This window comes from Lithobates pipiens, unplaced genomic scaffold (genome assembly GCF_037356315.1).
Source record: "Lithobates pipiens isolate NorthernLeopardFrog02 unplaced genomic scaffold, aLitPip1_a1.2 Scaffold_3, whole genome shotgun sequence".
Lineage (NCBI taxonomy): Eukaryota > Metazoa > Chordata > Amphibia > Anura > Ranidae > Lithobates > Lithobates pipiens.
The window spans coordinates 197,140,395-197,167,855 of NW_027507790.1; the positions used below are offsets into that span (position 1 = coordinate 197,140,395).

The 27,461-nt window shown below is 42.6% G+C and overlaps 1 protein-coding gene across 1 annotated transcript; it reads left to right on the top strand.

Annotated features, from left to right (window-relative positions):
* Positions 1-1,265: 1,265 nt before the first annotated feature.
* On the top strand, positions 1,266-25,691 carry SMIM15 (small integral membrane protein 15). The gene is made up of 2 exons (XM_077462680.1): positions 1,266-1,417; positions 25,148-25,691. Exon 2 carries the CDS (start codon positions 25,166-25,168, stop codon positions 25,388-25,390), a length of 225 nt encoding a protein of 74 aa, XP_077318806.1. The 5' UTR covers positions 1,266-1,417; positions 25,148-25,165; the 3' UTR covers positions 25,391-25,691.
* The last annotated feature ends 1,770 nt before the right edge of the window (positions 25,692-27,461 follow it).

The window sequence follows — 27,461 nt, forward strand, 5'->3', positions numbered from 1 at the left end:
TAGTTGAATAATAATGCTTTTGATTTGGTATATTTTCTATATTTTGGATGCATAGAATGCACTTTTTGGTTAAGTTCTATTGGCAGATAGCATGTCTAATTTTATTTGTTTTCTCTTTTTAATGCACAATAAAAAAATAGTGTAGAATATTAATAACTTGGCTCTGTGTTTTACTTCAAATTACAGTTTGGGAGTAAGCAGTTACCTTTTAAAAAATACAATGTAAAACTGACAAGGGACACCAACATAGTTGTATCTTTTATCTTAAAATCTACAGGATAATGGTGCTGTGGTAACTTGCACCAAAAAACAAACAAACAAAAAAAAACAATAATAATATTATTCTTGATATCACTAGAAAAAAAAAAAAAGCCTTTGAAAATGTGTTTGCAATAACTCCATTAGTATCACCAGCAAAGCAGCTTCATTATTATGCGATTAAAGAAGAAGAGAATGTGCACTGTATTTCTAGATTTCATAATTTTCCACGTCACAAATGTTAATTCTCCATTACGAACGCTAGATTACAAGACCAACCACTTCTGGCTCATCCTTGCTTCTGAGCAGTGTTTATACTTTTGTCCAATGGACTTGTGTACACATGAGCGGAAAATCCGACAACACAAATTTGTCATCAGAAAATTTTAAAACCTGCTAGTCAACATTTTTCCGCAAAAAATCAGACAATTGTCTGATGGAGTGTACACACGGTCAGATTTTCCACCAACAGCTTGTCATCACTAAGGATGAGCTCAGGCGTGTTCGCATGCTCCACACGCAGAGCCCGCCAGGAGGTCGGTGCAGCGCTAATCACAGGCAGTGAGACATTTCCCGATCTCTGCAGCCGCGCATTGGGGCAATGTCTCACTGCCTGTGAATAGTGCAGCACCAACTTTCTGGCGGGCTCCGCACGTGCAGCATGCGAACACGCCTGAGCTCATCCTTAGTCATCACAAAATTCCCATCCCGATCGTGTGTACCAGGCCTAAGATTAGTAAGCAACATTCACAGACACCTCCCCCTCTCACATCACCCAATCCCTATGTAATGCCCCACCCAAGCAATACCATATCGGCAGACAAATAGTCCCTATATACAGCTCATTGCACATCAGCCTTTTCTAACTCTCTTCATGTTTCTATCAGAGAAGTTCAGCACACATCTCCCCCTCCTTTACACTCAGGCTGAGGACTGCGAGACGCTGACGTCACCAGGCTAAACGAACCGGGCAGGCGCGGTAGTGGCTCTTCCTGACCAATGTGAGGGTAGATCTTATTCGGTGGCAGGAGGCGTCCAATGAGAGCGGCAGATACATGTGAGCTCCAGGAAGTGCCGTGTATGAGTGAGCCTGGCAGGAAGAGAGACAGCGCGAGCTCTGCTTCCTGCCGGGACCGGACCGAGCCTCCTACATGAGCGGGTATGTGTGTGCTGGGGGTGAGCGCGGCCTACCCGGACACATGCCTCCTATAGAGGAGGAGAGCCTGTTATCTGAGCCGGGCACTAGATTAAATTTTGACGCTCCCCTTGCTCGTAGATTAGGATGGAGTGGTGAGGGGTTAGAATCTCTGGCAGGTGTGTCCCCTTCAGGGAGATTTTCTCCTTCTCTCTCTTCCCTCATTATTTACACATCAGTGTTCTTTAGGAATGAAGTGTCATCCTCGGGGCAGGATGTTTCAGTTGTGGCATTTAATATGGGGACACCTGAAACATATGGAGCTCCAGGGGTTTGGCATGTCGGGTATTTTGGAACGTCATGTCAGTTGGGATGCAGCATCTGCAGAGACTCGGGTTGTGAGGTGTCCTATGGGAGCCTATAATGGGCCTGGTTACCCAAAGTCAGGGAAAGATGACGGGGAGCTTTACCTTCTTCTCACACCCCTGGTGTCCACATGACAGCAGATATTGAAACCATAATAAATTCTGTTTAAAAAAAAAAAAAAACCCTACCTTACAGGTTAACCACTTGCAGACTGCAATATATATATATATATTTATTATAGTGCCTTGAAAAAGTATTCACACCCCTTGAAATTTTCCACATTTTGTCATCTTACAACCAAAAATGTAAATGTGTTTTATGTGATAGACCAGGAGTGCCCAACATTTTGAAGAGTGAGGGCCACCTAAGCGACTCGGTAACCAGTCATGGGCCACTATGATTGGCGCGGGTGCATGGCGGCCCACTCTACTTTATAGAGCCCACTCTACTTTTTTCTTTTTGCGGATCGGATTGGAGGTAGGTGTTTGTAAATGGACACAAGTCCATTTATATCTTCTGCTTTTTAGAGGTGAATGGAGGGTCCAATTGGGTCGGACTGACCATGTGAAAGGGGCCTATGGCTCAGTGCAGGTATCCCCCAGGTGCGCTGCTCTGCACCTGCGGATCAGTTTGAAAGCAGCCCAGTAACCACTGCAGAACAGATATGCCCAAATATACTATACTATGTGATAACTTACTATTAAAGTGGTGGTAAACCCTTACAAACCACTTTGACCTACAGGTAAGGCTTACCTATAGGTCCAAGAAATATCTCCTAAACCTATACGGTTTAGGAGATATTTACAATAAGACAGGCACCGCTGTCTACAGCACACTGAGCCTGCCGTAGATCACTGCGATATGCCTCTCATGTCGGCTCCTGTGCGCATGCACGGGAGTGACGTCATCGCGGCGCCGGAGCAGCGAGACCCGGAAGTCACTCCGGGATACATGGCAGTGGCAAAGATGAAGACGGAGGACCGCTTCGGGGGCTTCGTTCTCAGGTAAGTTATTCATAATGAGCTAGTATGCTATGCATACTAGCTCATTATGCCTTTGCCTTGCAGGTTGCCTTTTTTTTTTAATAGCCTTTGCTTCCTCTTTAATTACAGTATTCTATTATTCCATCGCAGAGCAGGCGGTCGTTGGGCCACAGCAGAGGGCTCCGCGGGCCACTGGTTTGGGCACCCCTGTGATAGACCAACACAAAGTGTCACATAATTGTGGAGTGGAAGGAAAATAATAAATGTTTTTCAAAATTGTTTACGAATAAATAAGTGAAAAGTGTGGAGTGCATTTGTATTCAGTCAATACTTTGTAGAACCCCCCCCCCCCCCCTTTGGCTACAATTACAGCTGCAAGTCTTTTTGGGGATGTCTCTACCATCTTTGCACATCCTAGATCAAGGGTCCTCAAACTTCTTAAACGGGGCCAGTTCACTGTCCCTCAGACCGTTAGAGGGCCGGACTATAGTTGGAAAAAAAAAAAAAAACTATGAACAAATTCCTATGCACACCGCACATATCTTATTTTGAAATGAAAAAACAAAACGGCAACAAATAAAATATTTAAAATGAAGAACTAGAAAAGTTAAATCAAGCTTACCAGTATTTCAATGGGAACTATGGGCCTGCTTTTGGCTAATGAGATGGTCAATGTCGCAGTCCAATCAGTGCCCGCCTCACCATCATTTTAAGCCCCATCCCCCCCCCCAAACCATCATTGCAAGCCCCCCCCCCCTCACAGCCTTACTGTGCCAAACAATGTCTCACCAGTCAGTGTGTGTGCACATCGGGCATCTCCTGCTGCTGTGTCATGGCTCACTGTGAAAAGTTTGGGCAGTGTTCTGTCTATCACAGGAGCTGATCTAGGGGGAGAGCGGGACTTTTATCACAGTGCGCCTGAACTTTTAACAGTGAGCTCCGTGACACAGCAGTCTCCTGCTGTTACAACTGGCCCGCCGGGAATCTGGCCCCGGGTGGGTTGGGCCGGATAAATATCCTCAGTGGGCCATATGTGGCCCGTAGTTAGAGTGACATTTTTGCCCATTTTTCATTGCAAAATTGCTCAAGCTCTGTCAGATTGGATGGAGAGCATCTGTGAACAGCAATTTTCAAGTCTTGCCACAGATTCTCAATCGGATTTAGGTCTGGACTTTGACTGGGCCATTCTAACACATGAATATGCTTTGATCCAAACCACTCCGTTGTAGCTCTGGCTGTATGTTTAGGGTCGTCGTCCTGCTGGAAGGTGAACCTCCACCACAGTCTCAAGTATTGCAGACTCTTAACAGGTTTTCTTCTAAGATTATTTGGCTCCATCCATCTTCCCATCAACTCTGACAAGCTTCCCTGTCTGCTAAAGAAAAGCAGAAATGTCCAAAGCTTGGAATGTTTTTTGTGTGTTTTTTTTTTTTTTGTAACTTAACCCTGCTTTAAACTTCACCACAACTTTGTCCCTGACCTGTCTTTTGTGTTCCTTGTCCTTCATGATGCGGTTTGTTGACTAAGGTTCTCTAACAAACCTCCTGAGGGCTTCACAGAACAGCTGTATTTATACTGAGATTAAATTACACACAGGTGGAGTCTATTTACTAATTAGGTGACTTCTGAAGGCAATTAGCTTCACTAGATTTTTGTTAGGCTGGATTCACACCTGAGCGTTTCATTTTCAGGCAAAAAGTCGTGCACTTTTTACTGTGATTTTTTTTTTTTTTTTTTTCCCCTACAGGTCAAAAGGTCATCAATGTAAAAAGCAGAAAAACGCCCAAATCTGCCCGAATTGAGCTACAAAAATAGCTCCAGAACTTTTTTGAGCTTCAGGCAACATGGAGTGGAGATGTGAACCATCTCCATAAAAAATAATAGATTTTTTTTTTCTCCTGTAGCGCCCACCACCTTTAGGTGGGTGTTAAATAGGTTTAGGTAGAGTAAGTGTTAGGTAAATTTAACCAGCGCCTTGCACTTTAAGGCCTGGTTGTCTGTTTTGGGAGAGGGGAGGGTGTGGCCACCTGCATTCTGACCCTGAAAGATCTCCCTTACCTTCCATTGGAAATGTTCTGGCAGGAAGGCGGGCTGGGGACTGGGGTGCAGGCAGTTTGTATGGAGAGCCCTGGACCAATCATTAAATTGTATTGGCAGGGGCAGGACTCGGATATAACCTGGGGGTTATATGCTCCAGGGGAGGATGGGAAGAGTCTGGAGCAGAAATGTAACCAACAAGGCACAGGTTTGAATGCCTGGCGGTTCAGAGACCCCAGTGCTGGATAGCAGGAAGAGACTTAAAGGCCTGGGGGTTCAGAGACCTCAGCGCAGGATAGTCCTTACAACCGCCACAATGTAATCTGGACCGGGCATCCCAGCCTGGGACGTATCCGACCAATGCGGAGCGAGAAGTACCTACAAAGAGGACGGAGTAAACTGGGATCGACTTTCGGTGGCAATCACGGACTGTCGATGGGAGAGCGCAACCCAGCAGTGCTTATCCGTCAAGAACATTTTCCTGAACTGACGCCGGGAGGATTGCAGGAGTCAAGATAGGCAGGTGAGGCCTGGAGCTTCTAACATGCGTTTACCACAATGTCTTTAAGAGGGGCATTGGTCAGTTCACTATAGGCAAGGAAATGGGACAGAAATAGGAACCAGAGTTTAGAGGCAACTCATATCCTCTAACAGCAATGTAACATTTACCAAGCAAGAAATACATTTTCAAAGTTTAATGGACTGTCTGCTGTTTGTGAAATTCGTGCAGGGGTGAAAGAACAGAAACTGTTAACAGAAAGGTATGAACACACCCAACAGGGAGTAGTGCGCTACACTCCTGCAGTGTTTTGGAGCTTCAGGCTTCAATCTACAAAACGCTAAGGTGTGAATGGGACCTTAGGGGTATCAAAGTAAAGGGAGCTGAATACAAACGCACGCCACACTTTTCACATATTTATTTGGAAAACCATTATCCTTTTCCTTCCACTTCACAATTATGTGCCACTTTGTGTTGGCCTATCATATAAAATAAATTTGTTTTTAACCACTTGCTTACTGGGCACTTAAACCCCCCTCAGTCCCAGACCAATTTTCAGCTTTCAGCGCTGATGCACTTTGAATGACAATTGCGCGGGCATACAACACTGTACCCAAATGAAATTTTTATCATTTTTTTCCCACAAATAGAGCTTTCTTTTGGTGGTATTTAGTTACAGCTCGGAGTTTTATTTTTTGCTAAACAAACAAAAAAAGATGCAAAAAAAAAAAAAAAAAAATCATGTTTTAATAGTTTGTTATAAAATTTTGCAAACGGGTCATTTTTCTCCTTCATTGAAGTGCGCTGATTAGGCGGCACTGATGGCTGCATTGGTGGGCACTGATGGGCTGCATTGGTGGGCACTGATGGGCTGCATTGGTGGGCACTGATGGGCTGCATTGGTGGGCACTGATGGGCTGCATTGGTGGGCACTGATGGGCTGCATTGGTGGGCACTGATGGGCTGCATTGGTGGGCACTGATGGGCTGCATTGGTGGGCACTGATGGGCTGCATTGGTGGGCACTGATGGGCTGCATTGGTGGGCACTGATGGGCTGCATTGGTGGGCACTGATGGGCTGCATTGGTGGGCACTGATGGGCTGCATTGGTGGGCACTGATAGGCTGCACTGGTGGGCACTGATAGGCATAGTTAAGGCGGCACTAATAGGCACAGATAAGGCGGCACCGATGGGCACAGATAAGGCGGCACTGATGGGCAAAGATGGGCACAGATAAGATGGCATGGATGGGTGGCACGGATGGGTGGCACGGATAAGTGGCACGGATGGGCACTGATAGGTACCACTGATAGATGGGACTGATGGGCACTAATAGGTGGCACTGATAGGTGGCTCTGATGGGCGGCACTGCTGGGCACTGATGGGCGGCACTGCTGGGCACTGATGGGCGGCACTGGGTCGCAGCACCTTTGAGGCAGATTGTGGGCACTGTGGGTGGCAGTGTTGGTGGCACTGCTGGATGGCACTGTGGGTGGCATTGTGGGTGGCACTGTAGGTGGCACTGTGGGCACTATGGGCACTGATGGGGGGCACTTACTTTTATTCAGGATGGCACGGCGGTGGGCAGGTGGGCACTGGCAGGGGGCAGGTGGTCAGCTGTATTGCTGGCCGTGATCGGGACTGATGTCCCGATCACGGCCGCCGGTGATCGCCTTTTTTTTTCTCTCCTCGCGCTGTCAGCGCGAGGAGGAATAATAGCCGATTACCGGCTCCGTTCTATCACATGATCAGCTGTCATTGGCTGACAGCTGATCACGTGATAAGGGGTCGGGATCGACCCCTTGCACGGATCGGTGATCAGACGAGACTCGCCGATCACAGGGCGCGCAGGCCGCTCGTATCCGGGACGACGTCAATAGACGTAGTCCCGGAAATGTAGGTCCGCGCTAATGCCGTCATTTGGCAATAGCGCGGATCTGTAGTGGTTAACATGACAAAATGTGTCAAATTTAAAGGGGTATGAATACTTTTTCAAGACACTGTACGTTGCGGTTTACCAGTATTATGGCTGAAAATATCAGCCATAACCCCAGTACTGTTTTTTTTTTTTTTTTTGCAGCAGGCTTTCTCATGAAACTGCCCTGAGTGGCTCATGAGCCGATGGAACGTTTTTTTGAAGCAGCGGGAGGAGACGTCTGCCGCTCAGCGGTGTTTCTCAGGCTTACCATTTCCGCTGGGTCATCCGAGAAATGATCCGACGGTGTAGCTGGTGTTTTCAGATTACTGCCACCCTTCAGATCGTGTAACAAAAGTGATGTTCTGACCAATAATTACTTACTGCGCAGAGAAACGCATCCAATCTGCAATAGTGTGAACCCAGCCTCAAAGTCTAGCGCTGAGCAGTGCGGGGTGTACCAACATGGCCTCCACCACCTTCCTAATGCTGGAGTCCAGCTTCTTTCAAAATGTAACATCACAGATGTCAATATATGCAATATTTATTTATATACGCTCACTTTATTGCCAAAATGACTCTGCAATTCTAGATGTAGCTGGGTGTAGTAAGATGTCCGCATGGGTGTTCTGACAGTTTACCGCTACCCGTCAGATCATAAAGTGTTTGGAATGCATAGCGACATGCGCAGTAATTATTTTTTGGTCGGAACATCACTTCTGTTACACAATCTGATGGGTAGCGATAATCTAATAGAATAGCGGCTGCTCCCATAGGTAGTCAAAGAGTAGATGATATTTAATTTTTTTTTTTTTTTTTTTTTTTTTTTTTTAAAAGCACACAATCAAAAAAAATAGTTTGGGAAGAAAAGAGAATTATATAAAGTGCTTAACGTGAATAAGCTACTAAAAACCCCAGAAAGCCAGTATGGGGAAATATGTAAATGTATATGACAACCTTTGCATATAACTAAAGTAATTTGGTGCTTGTGTGTTACACCCTCTGCGGTGTGCAACACTCAAAAAATGTAATCCCTGCAGGGTTAATGATGAGGTGTGTATGATAGTTACACCCTCTATGTGCTTTTCCTCTTTCTGTCCATTCCACAAGTATTAGATGTGAGGAAGTTTGACCCCCTGCTGATTTATGTGACACATGCTAATTACATAAGCTAGTATTAGTAAGATGCCATTTTGATGATCGTTGGCATATTTAAAGGAAAATGTAATACAAAATATACAGTACTAATAAATTAAATACAATATTATTTGCATTAAATGTAGTGAAAAATAAAATTTGGCAAAGTGACACGTGCTCTTTAAGGCCTATTTCACACTGGGCGGTGCGGGCGTCGGCGGTAAAGCGCCGCTATTTTTAGCGGCGCTTTACCGTCGTTTTAGCGGCGGTCTGCGGGCGCTAGCGGGGTGGTTTTAACCCCCGCTAGCGGCCGAAAAAGGGTTAAAACCGCCCGCAAAGCGCCGCTGCAGCGGCGCTTTGCCGGCGGTATTGCCGCGCTGTCCCATTGATTTCAATGGGTAGGAGCGGTTTAGGAGCGGTGAATACACCGCTCCAAAGATGCGGCTAGCAGGACTTTTTTCACTGTCCTGCCAGCGCACTGCTCCAGTGTGAAAGCCCTCCGGCTTTCACACTGGAGTGAAAGGGGCCGGTTTTTTTCAGGCGCTATTTTTAGCGCTGTAACGCCTGAAAACCGCCCCAGTGTGAAAGTGGCCTAAAAAGTGTCCAGTGCTTTTGCAGAATTGAATACTTTTTCTTATCTTCTTGCGTACTGCACAGCCACAGGATACGCCACCGTGTACCACTCTTGAGATGCTTGATCTGTGTTTTGCGGTTCTCCACCACAAACACCAATTAGATGATCCCTTCGCCAGGTAGAACGACTCTATGGTAACATGCACCGGAATAGATGCCCGAATTGGCCTCTAAGAGGAGGATCGGGCCCTTTGAGGACTGCAAACATACATGACCTCCGTTTATTTTACCTCCCCATTTTCCAGTCTAGAGATAGATTATATATATCTATCACTCTAGATAGATCACAAAAAAAGTCACATGGCTGGTTTTGTGATCAAACAGGATGGCTTTGCTTGATGTATTTCAGTCTAATGATACTGCTCAGTCGGGAGTCTAATAAGAGATGAAATCTATGATGAATCATAAAACATATGAGCATTTCACACAAGTCATGTATGCATGGATCTGCAATGCATTTGTAAAGATAAAACGGGTAACAAAATTTCCATTGTAGGTTGATCGCGTTTCCTGTTCTGTATCTACGGAGGAGCAACATTGTTAACCTAGAGATAGCTGGTAACAGTGCACCGTAAAAGAATACAGCATGGGAGTTGACTCCCAAGATTGCTGGGTGGGTCAGGGTCCCCCAGTCATTTTTTTTCCCCCACTCATTGAACAGATATAACCAAACACTTTCAAGTGTATATTTAACCTGTTGTTGTTCAAGTGTATATTTAAAGAGGAGCTGCACCAAAAAAAAAATATTAAAAGCCAGCAGCTACTAATATTGCAGCTGCTGACTTTTAATAAAATCACACTTGCCTGTCCCAGGTTCCAGCGATGGCGGCAGATGACGAGCGAACGCTCGTCCCGCTGCTGCCACCGCCGCCATCCTCTGTCAGGGAATCGGGAAGTGAAGCATGACGGCTTCACTGCCCGGTTCCCTACTGCGCATGCGCGAGTCGCGCTGCGCGTCTCTTATGGTCCCCGGCTGTGTCTCTGGGATATGTGTGTTGCGGCGGTCTGGCCGGAAGTGTGTGCAGTTACCTGGATTATCCAGGTAACTGCACCCCCCTCCCCCCTGAAAGGTGCCGATTGTGGCACCGGAGGGGGGGAGGGATCAGAATAGCGGAACTTCCCCTTTAGGGTGAAGAACCGCTTTAACCCCACATATATTTACGGCTCCTCTGCGCAGAATCACATACAGGTACTTGATTCTGCAATTCCACTTCTGTGGCACGCACGGCTTGCTCCTGCTGTGATTGGACACAATGGGAGCCAATCAGCAAGTCTGGCAGACCTGCCGATCATTCCCAACTTTTTGATCGCCCCTGATGTTAACCCCTTCCCTGCTAGTATTACGGTGACTGTGCATATTTTTTTTAGCACTGATCACTGTATTGGTGTCACTGGTCCCCAAAAGCATCACTTAGATTTGTCGAGCGCAATGTAGAGGTCCCGCTACAAGCTGCTGATTGCCGCCATTACTAGTAAAAAAAAAAAAAAGTGTTTGTGTAATATATATATATATATAATATATATTTTTTTTTTTTTTTTGATTGTGTAGCAGAATACATATTGGGCTAAATTGATGAAGAAATTCCTTTTTTTTTTTTTTTACATTTTGTTCATAGGATGTGTTCTATAGAAGAAATTAAATATTGATTGTTGATCAAATACCACCAAAAGAAAGCTCTAATTGTGGTTAAAAAAAAAAGGACATTAATTTTATCTGTGTACACTGCCACATGACCGTGCAATTGTCAATTAAAGTAACATAGTGCCGTTTTGCAAAAAAATGGCTTGGTCATTCCAGGGGTCAAGTGGTTAACATGCCAAACAGGAGTCTTTGGGAGGATTCATAAAAATATTACACTTATTATTTTACTACTTAAAATGTAAGGTTGGCCCTACTGCACGAATCGCTTTATATTGTACATTGGGCGCGTACACGGCGATCTGTGGGCTGTTCACTAGCTGGGGAGCCAATTGGCGGGTCCACAGAGACTGAATGGGGATCTGCCAGTGTAAATAAACAGTTCCCGTTCTGTCAGGGGTGTAGAGTGAGATTGTCTGTTCCTAGTGATTAGGAACAGCAATCTCTCTACTCCATCAGTCCCCTCCCCTCACAGTTAGAAAGCACCTCGCTAGGGAACACTTAAGCATTTCATTGCCACCTAGTGTCAATCCCTTCGCTGCCAGTGTCATTTATACAGTAATCTGTGCATTTGTATAGCACTGATCACTGTATAAATGTCACTGGTCCCAAAAAAGTGTCTGCTCTATCTGCCGCAATGTCTCAGTCCTGCTAAAAATTGCAGATCACTGCCATTACTAGTTTAAAAAAAAATGCTATAAATCTATCCAGTATTTTGTAGACGCAATAACTTTTGCGCAAACCAATCAATATATGCTAATCGTGATTTTTTTAAATTAATTTATTTATTTATTTTTTACCAAAAATTTGTAGAAGAATACATATTGTCCTAAATGAAACTAAACATAACTGTCTGAAATTTTTAGTTTTTTTTACTTTTTATTTTTTTTGGCTATTGATTACAGCAAAACATAAAAATATTGTCTTTTTTTTTTTTTTTTTCAAAATTGCCGGCTTTTTTTGTCGGTCTTTTTCTGTTTTATATCGCAAGTAATAAAAACCGTAGAGATGATCAAATACCACCAAAAGAAAGCTCTATTTGTGGGAAAATAAGGACATCAATTTTGTGTGGGTACATTGTCGCATGAATTATCAGTTAAAGCGGCGCAGTGACATATCTCAAAAAATGGCCTGGTTATTAAGGGGGGAAATCTTCAGGTCCTTAAGTGCTTAATCCCCTCAACAGGACCAAGTGCATGTGGCGCTTGGTCCCATTCAAATCCGTCCTGAGTTGCTAAGCAGTGTGGTTGGACAGTTTGCCCCCCGCCGTCCAACCATGCTGCTAGCAAGAGAGAGAATTGTGAATCCTCTGTTGGGCTGTGTATGTTTACAAGCAGCTGCAGATCCCACAGCAAATGCAATGATGAGTGAGGTGTTATTATGAATAAATGAGCTGCGATGCCCTGTATGTATAAGAGTAAAAGAACAGTCATCAGGTTTAGATGTTTTCGTAAGAGTTCTTCTTTAACCACTGGAGCTCTGGAAAATTCTATCCCTCTATATGACCAGGCCATGTTTTGCTATTTAGCACCAAGCTACTTTAACAGGTAATTGCTTGTCATGCAACACTGTACCCAAACAAACAAAATTTTATATCCATTTTTTTCACACATAAAGCACTTTCTTTTGGTGGTATTTGATCACCACTGGGTGTAAGCAAAAAAAAAAAAAAAACCCTACCATTTAAAAAAACTAAAATAAATACTTCTGCTATAAAACATTCGCTTGTACTGCAGTGAATGACAGCACAGTCTTCCAGGCAGAAAGCTGTAATGTGCTGGATTGGGACTGTATGAGCCATCCCGCCCCGGTAAGTGTACTGCGGCAGGTAAGCAAGTGGTAATGGTGTGTATCTTGATGCACCTTAAAGCGGAATTCCCGCAAAAATCCTTTTTTTTTTTTTTTTTAAAGTCAGCAGCTACTGACTTCTAAAATATGGACACTTACCTGATCAGGGTGCCTGCGATGTTGGCACCCGAAGCCGATCTGTCGCTCGGCTCTAGGGTGCTACCGCCACCATCTTTGGTAAGGGAATCGGGAAGTGGAGCCCTGTGTCTTCACAGCCTGGCTCACTACTGCGCATGAGTGAGTCACGCTGCGCAATCCAGATGGGTCCCTGCTGTCTCTTGGATCTGTGTGTTTCCCAGCAGACGGGGGGGAGAAAGAGGCGTATTATACAGGTATTTGTACCCCCCCCCCCCCCGAAAGGTGCCAAATGTGACACCGGAAGGGGGGGTGTTCCAAAAAGCGGAGGTTCAATTTTTGTGTGAACCTCCCGCTTAAACAATGCTGTGCATACTGTGGATGGGTCCCAAGGAGGAAGAAGCGTTTGCATATGTAATAAGAGAGTTTATGTCAAGCATACCTAAAAATAGCCTCTGTTTTTTTTTTTTCTTCAATAATTAACACATATTAGATTATTTACATGTATATAGCACTGTAAAAAAAAACCTGCATTTTCACTTTAAAAGTAAAATTCAATACTGAGGGAACTTTTCTTAAATGAATAATAATAAATGTAGATAGTGATTAGTCTAAAAATGATTTAGGAAAAAAAAAAATAGGTTTCAGCTAAGATCAGATGATAGCCGGGTAACTTCAAAGAGACTCTTACAATTCTTTTTAATCTAGTCCATCAAGTTTATTAGAGGAATGCGTTAGTGGGGATAATCCATAATACAGGTGTGGGTGATGTTAATATTAACTACGACACAAATTAATTGAAAGGGGCTGTCTTTTGTGAATTTATAAAAAGGGATTATGGGATTAAAGAATTTAGGAGTCTGTGTGTAATTAGAAAATTATGGCCCCCTTTTTTTTTTTTTTTTTTGCATGACAGAAATTACTTAAGTTTCACATTGTACGGAGAAGGATAAAGTGCAGTCCAATCTTCTTTTTTTTTTTTTTTTTTTTTTCTTATAAAGTAAGCAATACGAGGCTTTCTTTGGCAGATGAGGTTTATCTTTGTTGGCCTAGTTCTTCAAAACCAAACAAAATGTATTAGTTTTTGTAGGATATCGGGATTAAAGTTGGGAGTGCATAAACTTTTCATTTGGGGGGGGGGGGGGGAATTATTTAAAACTATATATATATATATATATATATATCTCTATTTCACTAGCAACATTTTACTATAATGCAGTAAACTGTAATTACACAGAATGTGTACAGAATGCCCCCCAGAAACATAATTTCTGCACTAAGATACAAGTCGGATGTCAGGCATCCCCTGCAACAAAAATTAAATTTTTAGTGAGATACTCCCATTGGGAAATCATGGGTAAAGAAATGCTGACCCTGCAGCTTTCCTCGGTGCCCTGCAGGTGCAGCAGCTGATTGATAATTATTAAACCACTCCCAATAGACCCACTTATCACTAGATTCACTTACCGTACCACATGGACAAGTGGATATAATATCAATTCCAGTTGTGAAAGTGCATTGTCTGTCTGTTTAAAAAAAAAAATCGATTTAAATTTTTGCAAAAGTATCATTTGGATTATGGAGGGGGGGGGGGGGGGGAGAGTATTGAAGTGCATCAAGAACTCTTAAACTTTTAAGGGCCCACTCACACTATTGTGCTGCAGTAATATGCACTAGAGCTGCGTAATTAATCCTTAATGTCTCGATTCAACCCCTCTGATGATCTCTATTGCAGAGTTTGCTGATTCTTTCATATAGCAAGTGGAAAGACTTCTCTGCCCTCTCAGCTGCCAAAAGGAAACATCCGGGCAGTCTGCCAAGTTTTTAATATGAAACATTGTAACTGAGCTTCCTTCTTAGATCAAAGGTATAAACTTCTGTTTGTAAAGACAGAACTGTAATATATTATATGCTGGCCATACAAAAACAGACGCAATTTGCTGCAAAAAAGCATTACATGCATGCTTTTCTGCAGCTTCTCCATTGAAGTATATGGAACTAAAAAAAAAAAAACACAGTTTCTGAGTTGAAAAAAAGCCCCTGACCCTTTCCAAAAAAGCATAGATGTGAACGTTAAATGAACTGTAGTACGTTTCTGCAAAAAGCACGAAAAAAGACGTTTAGTAACATAATGGGGTTAAAAAAATTTTTTTTTCCCTTTTTATAGTACAAAAAGAGCAACAGTAAAATTCATATTTACAATAGCAATTTATTTGATCTTTATGTACGCTAAAGGGCTAATTTTAGTTTGTTTTTAACCCCATTATGTTACTGGCTGATTAGTCTATTATGAAAATAGTAATTGATTAGTTGTTTCGGCCCTATTTAGGACTACAGTCTGGTATTGGGGAGGGCTGTGTGTCTATTCTCCCCAAATTCCAAACCAGACAATTTTGGGGGCCAGCCAAAGATGAGGGGGCTGTTGGCATTAAAAATATTGTCACCATGGTCTATATGACTCTCGGCACCTTTAGTTTTTCATTTTGTTTTCCTTCCACACGTCAGGTTATTTTATGGCTTGCAGCTGGAAAGGAACTATAGAAAAACTTTTCGTAGGGCCGGTTTACACCATAATTTCAAAGTTTCTGCATGTGCGTTTTTTTTTTTTTTTTTCCATTTCAATTCAGGACATTTGTGTTCCAGTGCGTTTTTTGATCCGTTCAATGCTTTCCGTATGATGTGTTCCAGAAACGTTCCATACTGAAAACGTGCAGCATGTTCTACTTTTTGTTCTCTGGGACGCACTGCACTGGTGTGAGCTACGGCCATTGGAACCCATGTTAATTTTGACATCAAATTTCAATTTAATTTTAGTTGTATTTTAGTCATCTGAATTGTTTGAGTCATGTTTTAGTCAACTAAAATCTCTGGTACATTTTGGTCAACTAAAATATAATTGGTTTAGTTAAATTATAATGCATTTCTCTAGAATTTAGAAACTCATTATATACTAGAGCTGCAACTAACGATTAGTTTGTTTGTTTCTAGCGATTATTTTTTTGATTAGTCATTGACTATAACTATTATTATCAGCCCTGTTGGGGGGCTGTGGTGACCTCTGACATCTCCCATTTGAGACAGGGAAAGGGACTAGGGACATAGATTCCCCAGTCCCTTTCTCTGTAGCCTCCACTGTACTGATAATGAATGGAGCGAAGACGGCGGCTTCTCTTCATTCATTAACTGAGACATTGTAATCACAGGAGGTTACAAGGCTTCAGTTATGTGAATATACAGAGTCAGTGGTCACTCAGAAAACTACGGAACTGGGTTTACCGGCTCCTACCTCCGCTCCCCATTCTGAGATGCCGAGGGGGGCGGCAGCACGGAGGGGGAGGAGAGAGAGAGACAGATGCATGGAGGGGGACACAGAGAAGGGGGGGACAGCAGCATGGAGGGGGACACCCACGGAGAAGAGAGGGAGACACGGAGCAGCATGGAGGGGCACAGATGCACGGAGGATAGAGGGAGACACGGAGCAGCATGGAGGGGGACACGGAGAAGAGAGGGAGACATGGAGCAGCATGGAAGGGGACACGGAGGAGAGAGGGGGACAGATGAACAGAGGAGAGAGGGAGACACAGAGCAGCATGGAGAAGGACGGATGGGGACTGGAGGAGGATAGGGGACAGTCAGCTGTGATCGTGCGTGGGAGAGAAGCACCGCGATGAAAGCCGTGGTGGGGGTGTATTGACCTGCAACTCACAATGTGTGATGCGTCGACACCTTTCACGCACGTCGATGTATTTTCGTAGTCGACGTAATCTATTACGTTGACTCTTCGTGGCAGCTCTATTATATACTCCAGGAGTAAAAATCTAATATTATGTTTTATGGTATTAAGTAGAGGCTGAAATTTTGATTGCCAAAATGACAGTTTATAAAAAAAAGGTGTGTGTGTGTGTGTGTGTGTGTGTATATAATATTTTCAACAAAACGCAACTCCTAATTCAAATGCATTGAAAACACATCAATAAGGCACCCCGTTAGTTTTTAATCACATGACCTATGAAAAACGCACCATAAGAACAATTAAAATTCGAGGTGCAAAACTCATCTCAAATTTGCGGCATTATTAGCCATTAGCCATTTTTGGTCATTATTAGCACCTCCCCTTTTTTTTTTTTTCTTATCGCCATTCAACCGATAACATCACCATTTTTGACTGAAACTTCAGTGCATCTCTAGTAATGAGGTTTAAATATGCACTACAGACAGTTTTAGCCGTGGAGATATATAACCAGTGTGCATTTTGACATCCAAATCTTGATTTAATTTTAGTCAGGCTTTTGACTAAATGGCATTTTAGTTTTTTATATTGTTTGTCAACTCCAAATGGTGTTCATTTTGTCAACGAAAATATTTTCTTCAACAAATTTAACACTGATACATAGAAAACACTAAAAAACACACTGGACTACCGTCTGGTGTGAACCAGCCCTGAGACCACAAAAAAAGCTTTTCCTGGAGCATTTCAGCCCCTGGTAGTGTAACTGAAGCAATCCTTCAACCTATGGGTGGCAAGGCACTGTCAAAAGATCTCTGGGATAAAGTTGTGGACAAGTCATGAGATGGATACAAAATCATTTCAAAGGCTTTATCAATGCCTAGAAGCATAGTGAAATCTATTAAGAGGTGGAAGGTATTTGGTACAACACGGACCCTCCCTGAGTAAGGACTTTGCTCCAAACTGGATGAAAGAGCCAGGAGAAGACTGGTCAGAGAGGCTACCAAGAGGTCTACAGTAACGCTGTAGCAGTTGCAGGAATTAATAACAAAGAGTGGTCATTGTGTTCATGAGACAACAATATAAATTCTCCACAAATGTGGCTTGTGTGGAAGGGTTGCAAGAAAAAAGCCTCTCAAAGTCGCAGTCACAACTGAGCTTTGGCAAAACACACTTTTAAGATTCTGAGGCCACATGGAAAAAGATGTCATGGTCAGATGAGACTAAAATTTGAATTCTTTGGCCTCATCGCCAAACGATATGTCTGTAGGGAATCCAATACAGCTCCCCATCCAAATAACACCATTCTTACAGTAAAGCATGGAGGTGGTAATATCCTGTTATGGGGGGTTTTCTCTGCAGCAGGGACTCAAGCACATGTCAGGATAGAAGAAAAAATGGGGCAAAATAACGTCAAATTCTTGAGGAAAGTCTGTGGCCCTCTACCAGAAAATTGCCAATGGGAAGAATGTTTACCTTCCAACATGACAATGACCCAAAGCACAGAAAAAAAATGACCACAGGGTGCTTTAAGGAGAAAGGTGAACGTCCTTGCATATCTTAGTCAGAGCCCAGACTTTCATTGAAAATCTGTGGAATGACTTGAAGACTGCAGTCCAACGGTCACCATCAAATATAACAAATTATTTGATTTATAATTTAAATTATTGCAAAGTCCTAGATGTGCAAAATTAGTACAGACATATCCCAACAGACTAAAGGCAGTAATTAAAGCAAAAGGTGGTTCAACAAAATATTGACACAAGGGTCACCCTTTTTCCAACAGTGTGTGGTGTGTGTGTTTTTTTTTTTTTTTCTTTTCTGATGTGTTGGTGTTATCTTGGATGTTCTTAGTACAGCTAGATAAAATAAAAATGGTGCTTGTCTTCATTTCAGGCTGCAAAGCAACAAAGTGTGATTGTTTTAACCACTTGCCGCCAAATCATGTACCTGTATGTCGCTTGACATCAAGTGGTTGTACCGGAGTGGTGCCTAATCGCTTGATTGTTCCTACAAGCAGCAGGAGGGAACCCCCCCCCCCATCACCTTCGGCCACTTGCCCTGGCTCTCCCATCCCATCGGGAGACCAGAGCGACCAGCCGGTACGTCCGTCAGCTGACTACAGACCCAAAGAAAGACAACATCGGGTCTCGGCTGTAGTAACCCCGAAAAGATGTCATATAATCACTTCCGGATTACTGAAGTCTTAAAGGCGCCAGTTTATGGAAGATTGATCTTGGCGCTTTGAAGTGCAAAGGAGGGATTTGGCGTCTTATAGACCCCAGATCCCTCCATAAGAATACCTGTCACGTGCCTATTGCTGTCATAAGGGATGTTTACATTGTAAACATGTGTGATGTGACAGCAAAAAAAAGCAATAAAATAAATTTAAATTTTAAAGCGACTCTGTAAAAAAAAAAAAAAAAAATGATACATACATACTTTTTTTTACTTTATGCTATAATAAATATCCCCCCAAAAATATCTAAAAAAATTTTTTTCCCTCAGTTTAGGCCGATTATGTATTCTTCTACATATTTTTGGTAAAAAAAAAAAATCTTTTATTGATTGGTTTGCGCAAAATTTATAGCATCAAAAATAGGGGATAGTTTTATGGCATTTTTATTAATACTTTTTTTTTTTTTGTATCGTGACTGCGACATTATTGCAGACACATCGAACAATTTTGACACATTTTTGGGACCGTTGGCATTAATACAGCGATCAGTGCTATAAAATTGATTACTGTAAAAATAGCACTGGCAGTGAAGGGGTTAACCACTAGGGGGCAGGGAGGGGTTAAGTGTGTCCTGGGCAGTGATTTTAACTGTCTGGAGGATGGGCTAGCAGTGACACAACACTGATTGCTGCTCTCGATGACAGGGAGCAGATGATCAGTGTCCTGTCACTAGGCAGAATAGGGAGATGCTGTTTACATCAGCATCTCTCCATTCTTCAGCTCCATGACACGATTGCGGGTATTCCAGCAGGGATCGAGTCCACGGGGCCCTCGTGCTTTCACACTGGAGTGGTGCGCTGGCAGGGCATCAGAAAAAGTCCTGGCAGCAGCCTCTTTGGAGCGGTAAACTCGCCACTCCTCCCCATTGCAATCAATGGGGCAGCACTGCTATACCGCCGGCAAAACTGCACTGCGGCGGCGTTTTGTGGGCGGATTTAACCCCTTTTCGGCTGCTACCTGTGCGGTTTTAACCCCCGCTATCGGCTAAATAGTGGCGCTAAAGCGATTGTAAAGCGGCGCTAAAAATAGCCCTAGGTGGCACAGGGTGAAAGGGCTCTTATTGTCAAAGTCTAATTGAACAAGCTGAAGTTAGAAACTGATAACTATGCATGTATTCTGTTTAGTAAATCTCCCCCTGTGCGTTCCCCTGTGGGAGATATCGCCTCACTTCTTATCAGGACTGGAAGGCTCTTCAGTGAGAACACATCTTTAGTAGCCAATCATTCTGTATTTCACCATTATAAAGGAGACCTTTGTGTCTTTTGAAACATTACATTGGTTTGAGATTATTATAAAACTGCAGTAACATTTTTATATTGGAATCTGACGTGCTGGCAATTATTTTGTATATGTTTTCTGAACACTGCCTATTTGAGGAATTTTTGTGCATGGTGGGTTGGGACACTGTTGTCCCACATTCTGTCTGGCTACCGGTTGGGGATCCCTTCTTTTTTTTCATTGGTATTGGGCATTGTTTGAGTCATTTTCCAGTAGTGAAGGAGGGAATGTTTGCTTATTAAATCCCTTGTTTTGCTGCAATTACCGCACACTGCGTGGGATCACATAGTTTCATAGGAAGGCAGAATAGTGTTTGTGTTGGAAAAAGATTCTGCTTACACTAATATAAATCCAGTCTGTGTTTGTGATGGACTGTGCAGATAGGGTAATGCCTAATTTATTATCGTCATTATTATGGAGGCAAGTAATTAGTATCGGGTTTCTTCTTTTTTAGTTTGGACAGCATTACAATGACAGTTTATTTTCTACTGCTCCTAAAGTCTTAAAGTGAATCTGCTCTGTCCATGCATGCAGGATTCAACTAAAGCTTCTCTTTGGTAATCAGGAAAATGTACCTTTTTGTGGTTGCACAAGGTGAAATTCAGGGGGAAAAAATGTATTAAAGACAAATCAAACTGGATGTCACACCACTTGCTTAAACTGAATCTATCTAAAACCAAGCTTATAATATTTCCTTCTCCATCAAAATCAATGGCTAAACTAACAACCTGTCCTGCATACCAAGGTTCTAGGTGTAATCCTGGACTCGGAATTCTCCTTTCAGTGCCACATCCAATCACTGTCCAAAGTCTGCCACATCACTCGTTGCAACATCTCCAAAATATGACTCTTTTAACCATTGAAACACCACAAAGCTTCTAATTCACTCCTTGGTTCTCTCATCTCCACTACTGCAACACCCTCCTCATTGACTTACCCTTGTATACACTATCCCCCCCTTCATTTCATCATCATTGCTGCTGCCAGACTCCTCCACTTTACCAACCGCTCAATGTCTGCTACCCTCTCTGCCAATCTCTCCACTGTCTTCCGTTCACCCAACAAATTAAATTCAAAATACTAACAACTAATCACTAACCTAAAATACCAACCTGATCACTCTCTTTGTTCCTTTCAAGACCTCCTGCTCGGTAGCTCCCTTGCCACCTCCTCCAGTGCTCGCCTCCCAGAACTTTTTCAGAGCCTCTCCCATCCTATGGAACTCCCTTCCCCAATCTGTCCACTTTTTTTAGATGATCCCTGAAAACCGTTCTCTTCAGAGAAGCATGTCCTGCCTCCACCGAACAACTGTACTTTTATTTTCTCCATAAGCTCATCCCCCACAGTTATCTTTTGTATCACCTGACCCGTCCTCTTAGATAGTAAGCTCTAATGAGTGGAGCCCTCTGATTCATCCTGTATTGTAACTGTACTGTCTGCCCTCATGTTGTAAATCGCTGCGCAAACTGTTGGCACTATATAAAGCCTGTATTATGGTAATGCAGCCACCACATCTAAGGACTTTGTTCTTAAAGTGACCATGCATTGTGGGTTTATGGACTACCCCTGATCTTTCCAGACACCCCTGTGCTTAGATCATCTTATTTCAGCATAAGTCAGTCATTGGGCAAAATACATTCTGGATGATGGATTCTTCCATTGAAATGGGTTAGCTTGGGGTGTGTAAAATGGGCTCACTGAACTGGGGTGGATTACAGGCGGATTAACTAGTGGATGTTCATAGTACAATAGTGCGCTGGTCATATCTTGCATCTGTAGATGCCTTCTTTATATCTATTGTGCAAAGCTTTATAAGGAAAGATGAGTATTCTGCGATTACAGAACAGTGAAAGGCTCATGCAGATGTATAGCCAAATCGTATTTTCTTTTCCTTTTCTCTGACTGTGCACTTTATTATACTCTCTTCCTTTGTTTCTCCATTGTGTCTCTGTATTCAGGTGTGTCACCATCGCACCATTGTGTGAGCCCTGCTGCTATTACTGTCTTCCTTTTTATATTCTTCATTTTGTCCAGCTAAGACCTGCATGCTTTCTGTATCATACTGTGCCATTTCTATGGTAACTGTGCAGGCAAAGCGAGAGCCTGATTGCTTTCCTGCAGGCAATAAGAATAGGAGGTAAATTAAGTTAATGCTTGGTACAGCGCATCACTTGAGGTAGACCCTTGTTCCTCATCACTGTAGTGTTACTTGGCAGTATTGTATGGCAAGGTCTGTTAACATAGGATAGAGTGGGCTACTATTGTTACATGCTTTATACAAAGTAGGCCTATGACCATGAAAGAGTTTGCTACATTTTTTTATTCTCTTTTACTTTTGTTTCCTTACAATAATTTTAAAGTGCTTCCCGTAGAACAAATAGTGTGATTCCAAAGGCATCCCAGTCAGTTTGAGTAGTTTTGGCCTTGAAAGGATTCATCTGTAGAACCAATTCAATACTGCTGTATTTCTGAAAAATGGCCTTTTTGGTTTTCGCTCTTTTAGTTTCAGTGCCAATTTCTGGACAAATAGCATCTGTTCTAGTGCTGTGTACTTGTTGTTCCCTGGAAAGAATGTTTTACATACTTAAAAAATAAATTTTAAAGTGATTGTAAAGTCTCGCTTTAAAAAAATAAATAACAAACATGTTATACTTACCTGCCCTGTTGCAGTGGATATGTACAGTACAGAGCAGCCCCGACCCTCCTCCCTCCTCATGGACCCTCGCTTCTGATGTGTGCCCCATAGACCATTAGCTTGCTATGGGGGCACCCGAGCCGAGTCAGAGCTCTGTGTATCCTTTCACACACGGAGGCCCAGCCCCCTCCTTTCCCCTGATTGGCTAACTATCTTTGCTTGACAGCCGCGGGAGCCAATGGCACCCCGGCTGTGTCCCAGCCAGACAGGAGGAGAGTCCCTGACAGCCGAGGAAAGCGTGGACATCACTGGATAGAGAAGTGGCTCAGGATAAGTATTAGGGGGTGCTGGGGAGGCTGCCACACACAAGTTTTTATTTTTTTATCTTAATGCATAGAATGCATTAAGATAAAAAACCTTTTGCCTTTTACAACTCCTTTTTTAAAGTAGATCCGAACCCTAACTGGATGACAGTTTGCAAAAGCATTGTGAACTACAGGGGTAAACAACCTTGGCACTCCTAATCTTGCAGTGCTTTGTGGGGCTTGTAGTTCCACAAGACTCCTGACAGCCGCAGGAATGAGGTGCAGAGACATGATGGGATTTCTAGTTTTACCAGTCGAGTGCTAAGGTTGCTTAACCCTGGTGTATTACAGTGTTTATCAACCTTTTTTTCAGTCAAGACACCCTTTAAAATTCTGCACTGAAAGCATCCACACACGTAGGACACTGAACATTAGAGGTGATTTATTCTTCCAAAGCAAATCCACCTTTGCACATTGGTACTGACTAATATTTCTCTGTTCTCTTCTCCCTCCACGAATGTGATCCCAGCGCTGACATAGATGGGCAGGGGCAAACAAGGATGCTGTGCAGGGGTCTGATGTCATGCTTATCAACCGATAACATCATTGGTTGTAGGGATGCCGATGGCTAGAAGGTTGTAATTGTACACACTGATAATCTGTGGCTTTGTGTAACTAAAAGGCAAGTTTGGATATCTTTTATTTATTTTTTGGCAATTTTCAGGTGTTTTTTTTTTTTTTTTTCCCAAGGCACCCCTGAAGACATGAAAAAAAAAAAAGCTGGTGTATTGTATACAATGTATTTTTTGCTTTTCAGTTTTGTTGATGTCAAACCTTTTTTCTCTTGTCTACACGCACTCACTCTAGCATCCGCTACTTTTCAGTGCTCTGAGCTGGCTTCCTGACAGTGGTGGACCATGCCTGTGCATTGTGGGTTATCATGACTATTGTCTCCCCAAACCCATGTACCAGTGTGTATTTAAGTTGCTCAGGCTGCAAGAAAGTGTAGTCCTGTGCCTGCTGTTGAGTGTGTTGGCCAGGAAGGAGCCTGCCCACGCTCCAGACAATGATAGATAAGAGCTGAAGGTCCCGGGAGTCGCATGCGTTTGCGCCAGTGAGCAGTGTGAAAATAGTTGGGAGCCTGGCCTGGAGGGAATCTAGGCTGAGACTGCCACTTGTTCATATGCAGTGAGTCTTGTTCTGATGTGCGGCTCCTGGGACCTTCGGCTCCTACTTATAGTCTCCACCATTGCTGCATGTGACAGTGCAGGAGAACAGTTGGGAGGCATTTGATCCCCCCCCCCCCCCCCATACCAGGAGGTACCTGAAAGTAATGGCCTTCATGGCAGCATCACAGGTGGTATTTTTAATTAAAAAACGCAGATTTGAAATTGCATTAAAATGTTAAATCTTAAATGAGATTTCAACGATTTGGGTGTGTGTGTGTGTGTGTATATGTATGTATGTATGTATGTGTGTGTATATATGTATGTGTGTATGATTCCCTGAATGTTATATACTATAATCAGACATGACAAAGAATTCCCTAAATAGCATGCATAAGTTGGAGGGACAGCACAACAGAGCTAAATGGTTTGAATTACAGTTTGTCTAGCTGGATCTTTGAATACTGCTGATGAGTCACTGATTAGTGTACACCACAGATTTCTTCCAACAAAGAAACAAACTGAGAGGCATTTTATATCTTGAAATTGTGCTTATAGCCCCACCTGCTGGCCTAAAAGTAAAGTATTATTCTGCTTTAGCTCATATTTACCAAACTACTGTATATAATTTTTTCTCTCGGTAACCCATTACCTAAATCTAGCATAAACACTGCACCTCACAAAAATACTTTAAAATAAAAACATAAAGTTTGTAAGGTATCAAAGTATCGGCACAGGAAAAACAAAAAGATTTGTGTGCCAAAATGTGTTTGTAAACAAAAAAATGTCTGCATCTTCTATCTGTTTAAATATAAGTGCCCCTTGATCCTGCCAGAAATCCAGTGAGCTTTCTACCTTCCTGTAGTGGTGCTGACGTACTGCCCTGAGGTATCAATGTTTTAAGCCCTTCCTGAAATCTCTGCCTGAACTACAGAACACATATCTCCTGTGTTTTGGGGATGAGGTGGTGTTCTGTAGTCCTAGCACACTTTCCAAGGTCACTATGCTGCGAATGCACAGATACAGTACCACGAGTAACAAATGCAGCCATCACATCTAAGAACTGGTAAGCTGCAGTATATTACATTTTATTCTTGGGTTCATATACACTTCAAGTGCATACCAAAAAGCACAATATTCACTTTGTCTGGGTGAAACTGTACAAAGCTACATTTGTTTTCTAGTGCCCCGAGTTAAAAATATAAAATGCGTGGTGATTAAAGCATGCCTTGTGATGGCACAGTTCTGAGGTCTCTGCTCTGTCTCCCCAGTGACATTCTGCTGAAGACATGATTGATATAAAGGCCTGGGCTGAGTACATAGTCGAATGGGCTGCCAAGGACCCATATGGCTTTCTTACAACGGTGATCCTGGCCCTCACCCCGCTCTTCATTGCAAGTGCAGTACTCTCCTGGAAACTGGCTAAAATGATTGAGGCCAAGGAACGGGATCAGAAGAAGAAACAAAAACGACAGGAAAACATTGCAAAAGCAAAGAGAACAAAGAAAGACTGAGCGTAACACGGGCTAGTAACATCAAAAACTGTTCAAAGACTAAAGACGCTTTTTATACATATTATTTTCTTCTAATGATTGTGGAATGTCTGACCAATTTTGGATACTGTTAGTGTTTTAAGAACTTGTCACTGCACAAAAAACATGTTATCCTTTTTTCCTGAATACTAATGATATGATTTACTGATGGGGGTTTTTTTTTTTTTTTTTTTTTTTTTTTAATCCTTTGTGAGTTTACTGTTCGGCTGCATTGGCTTTCTCTGTCATAAAGTTTGCATACATAAATCAAATCTAACTCCTCCATTTGTAGGCAGTTTTTTATTTTATTTTAAAGATGCTCTCTACGGGAATGTATTTTCTACATCATGGACTTGGTTTAGTAAATAAAAGTGGTAGAGGTGTGCAAGACTTGAAAGATCCCGAGCAACAACACACTGTTGTGTTAAGTGGTGGGTTCTTTTTTTTTTTCTCTCCCCATCCATGCTGCAGGTACAAAAGATTATTAAAAACAAAACCTTTATCGTCCATCTTCAACGTGTCTTAGGCTAGAATATAGCAGCTTGGTAGATTTTAGAGACGAAACATAGAGCAGGTGCTCTGGGAGAGTGAGTGGGGAAGACACCGTAAAGTAGAACTATATGCAAAGGTTTAAAAACATTTTTTAGCTAGAGCTATCTGCATGCTTTTTCAGAGATTTTCCTTCACTTTCTTTCCAATAGTCAAACAGGAAGTGAGAGGATATCCCTAAAAACTAAAAGGAATCCCTTTGCAATCCAAGAGGAAGTCTCCCCCACCACCACCACTGTCTTCTGAAACACATCACCAGGTCCCAGAAGACAATCGCACAGCGCTGCTCACACATGCGCAGTGGCACATGGCTGTGAAGCTGTAAGCTGTCACAGCCAGGTTTCCACAGTTAAGATGCTGGAACTGGAGCTCCTCTAACAGGGGCACAACCAGCAATAAAAACCTGGCAGGTGTTCCAACATTTCTCCATTCTATCCAAAACTAAAACAAAGCAGAATATGTAAATGCTTGAATGGCCATAGCCTGGCCACAGAATGCCTATGAATGGTTGAGGGCCACTCCGCCTGATGCTATTTTGTTCTGGGTGTGAGACGGGAAGGTCTCGAATCACACCTGGAAACAGTGCTGTATACTGAATGTAGCGGAGACTACATACAGTTTATACATGGCGCCCAATGGGCGTACATGTTGGTGAAGGGCATAGTTAACCACTTTCAGACCGGACCATTTTGCTGGTAAATGACCAGAGGTCTTTTTACACTTTGGCACTGCGCTGCTTTAACTGGTAATTGCGCGGTCATGCAATGTTGTACCCAAACAAAATTTGCGTCCTTTTCTTCCCACAAATAGAGCTTTCTTTTGATGGTATTTGATTGCCTCTGCGATTTTTATTTTTTGCGATATAAACGTAAAAAGACCGCAAATTTTGAAAAAAAATGATATTTTCTACTTTTTGTTATTAGAAAAATCCAATAAACTCAATTTTAGTCATACATTTAGGCCAAAATGTATTCAGCCACATGTCTTTGGTAAAAAAAAAGTCAATAATTGTATATTTATTGGTTTGCGCAAAAGTTGTCACATCTACAAACTAAGGTACGTTTTCTGGAATTTACGCAGCTTTTAGTTTACGACTGCCTATCTCATTTCTTGAGGTGCTAAAATGGCAGGGCAGTACAAAACCCCCCCAAATGACCCCATTTTGGAAAGTAGACCCCCTAAGGAAATTGATAAGAGGCATGTTGAGCCCATTGAATATTTTATTTTTTTGCCTCAAGCGATTGAATAATGACAAAAAAAAAAATTTTTTTTTTTTTTACACAAAGTTGTCACTAAATGATATATTGCTCACACATGCTATGGGCGTATGTGAAATGACACCCCAAAATAAATTCTGCTGCTTCTCCTGAGTATGGGGATACCACATATGTGGGACTTTTTGGGAGCCTAGCCGCGTACGGGGCCCCGAAAACCAAGCACCGCCTTCAGGCTTTCTAAGGGCGTAAATTTTTGAGTTCACTTCTCACTACCTATTACAGTTTTG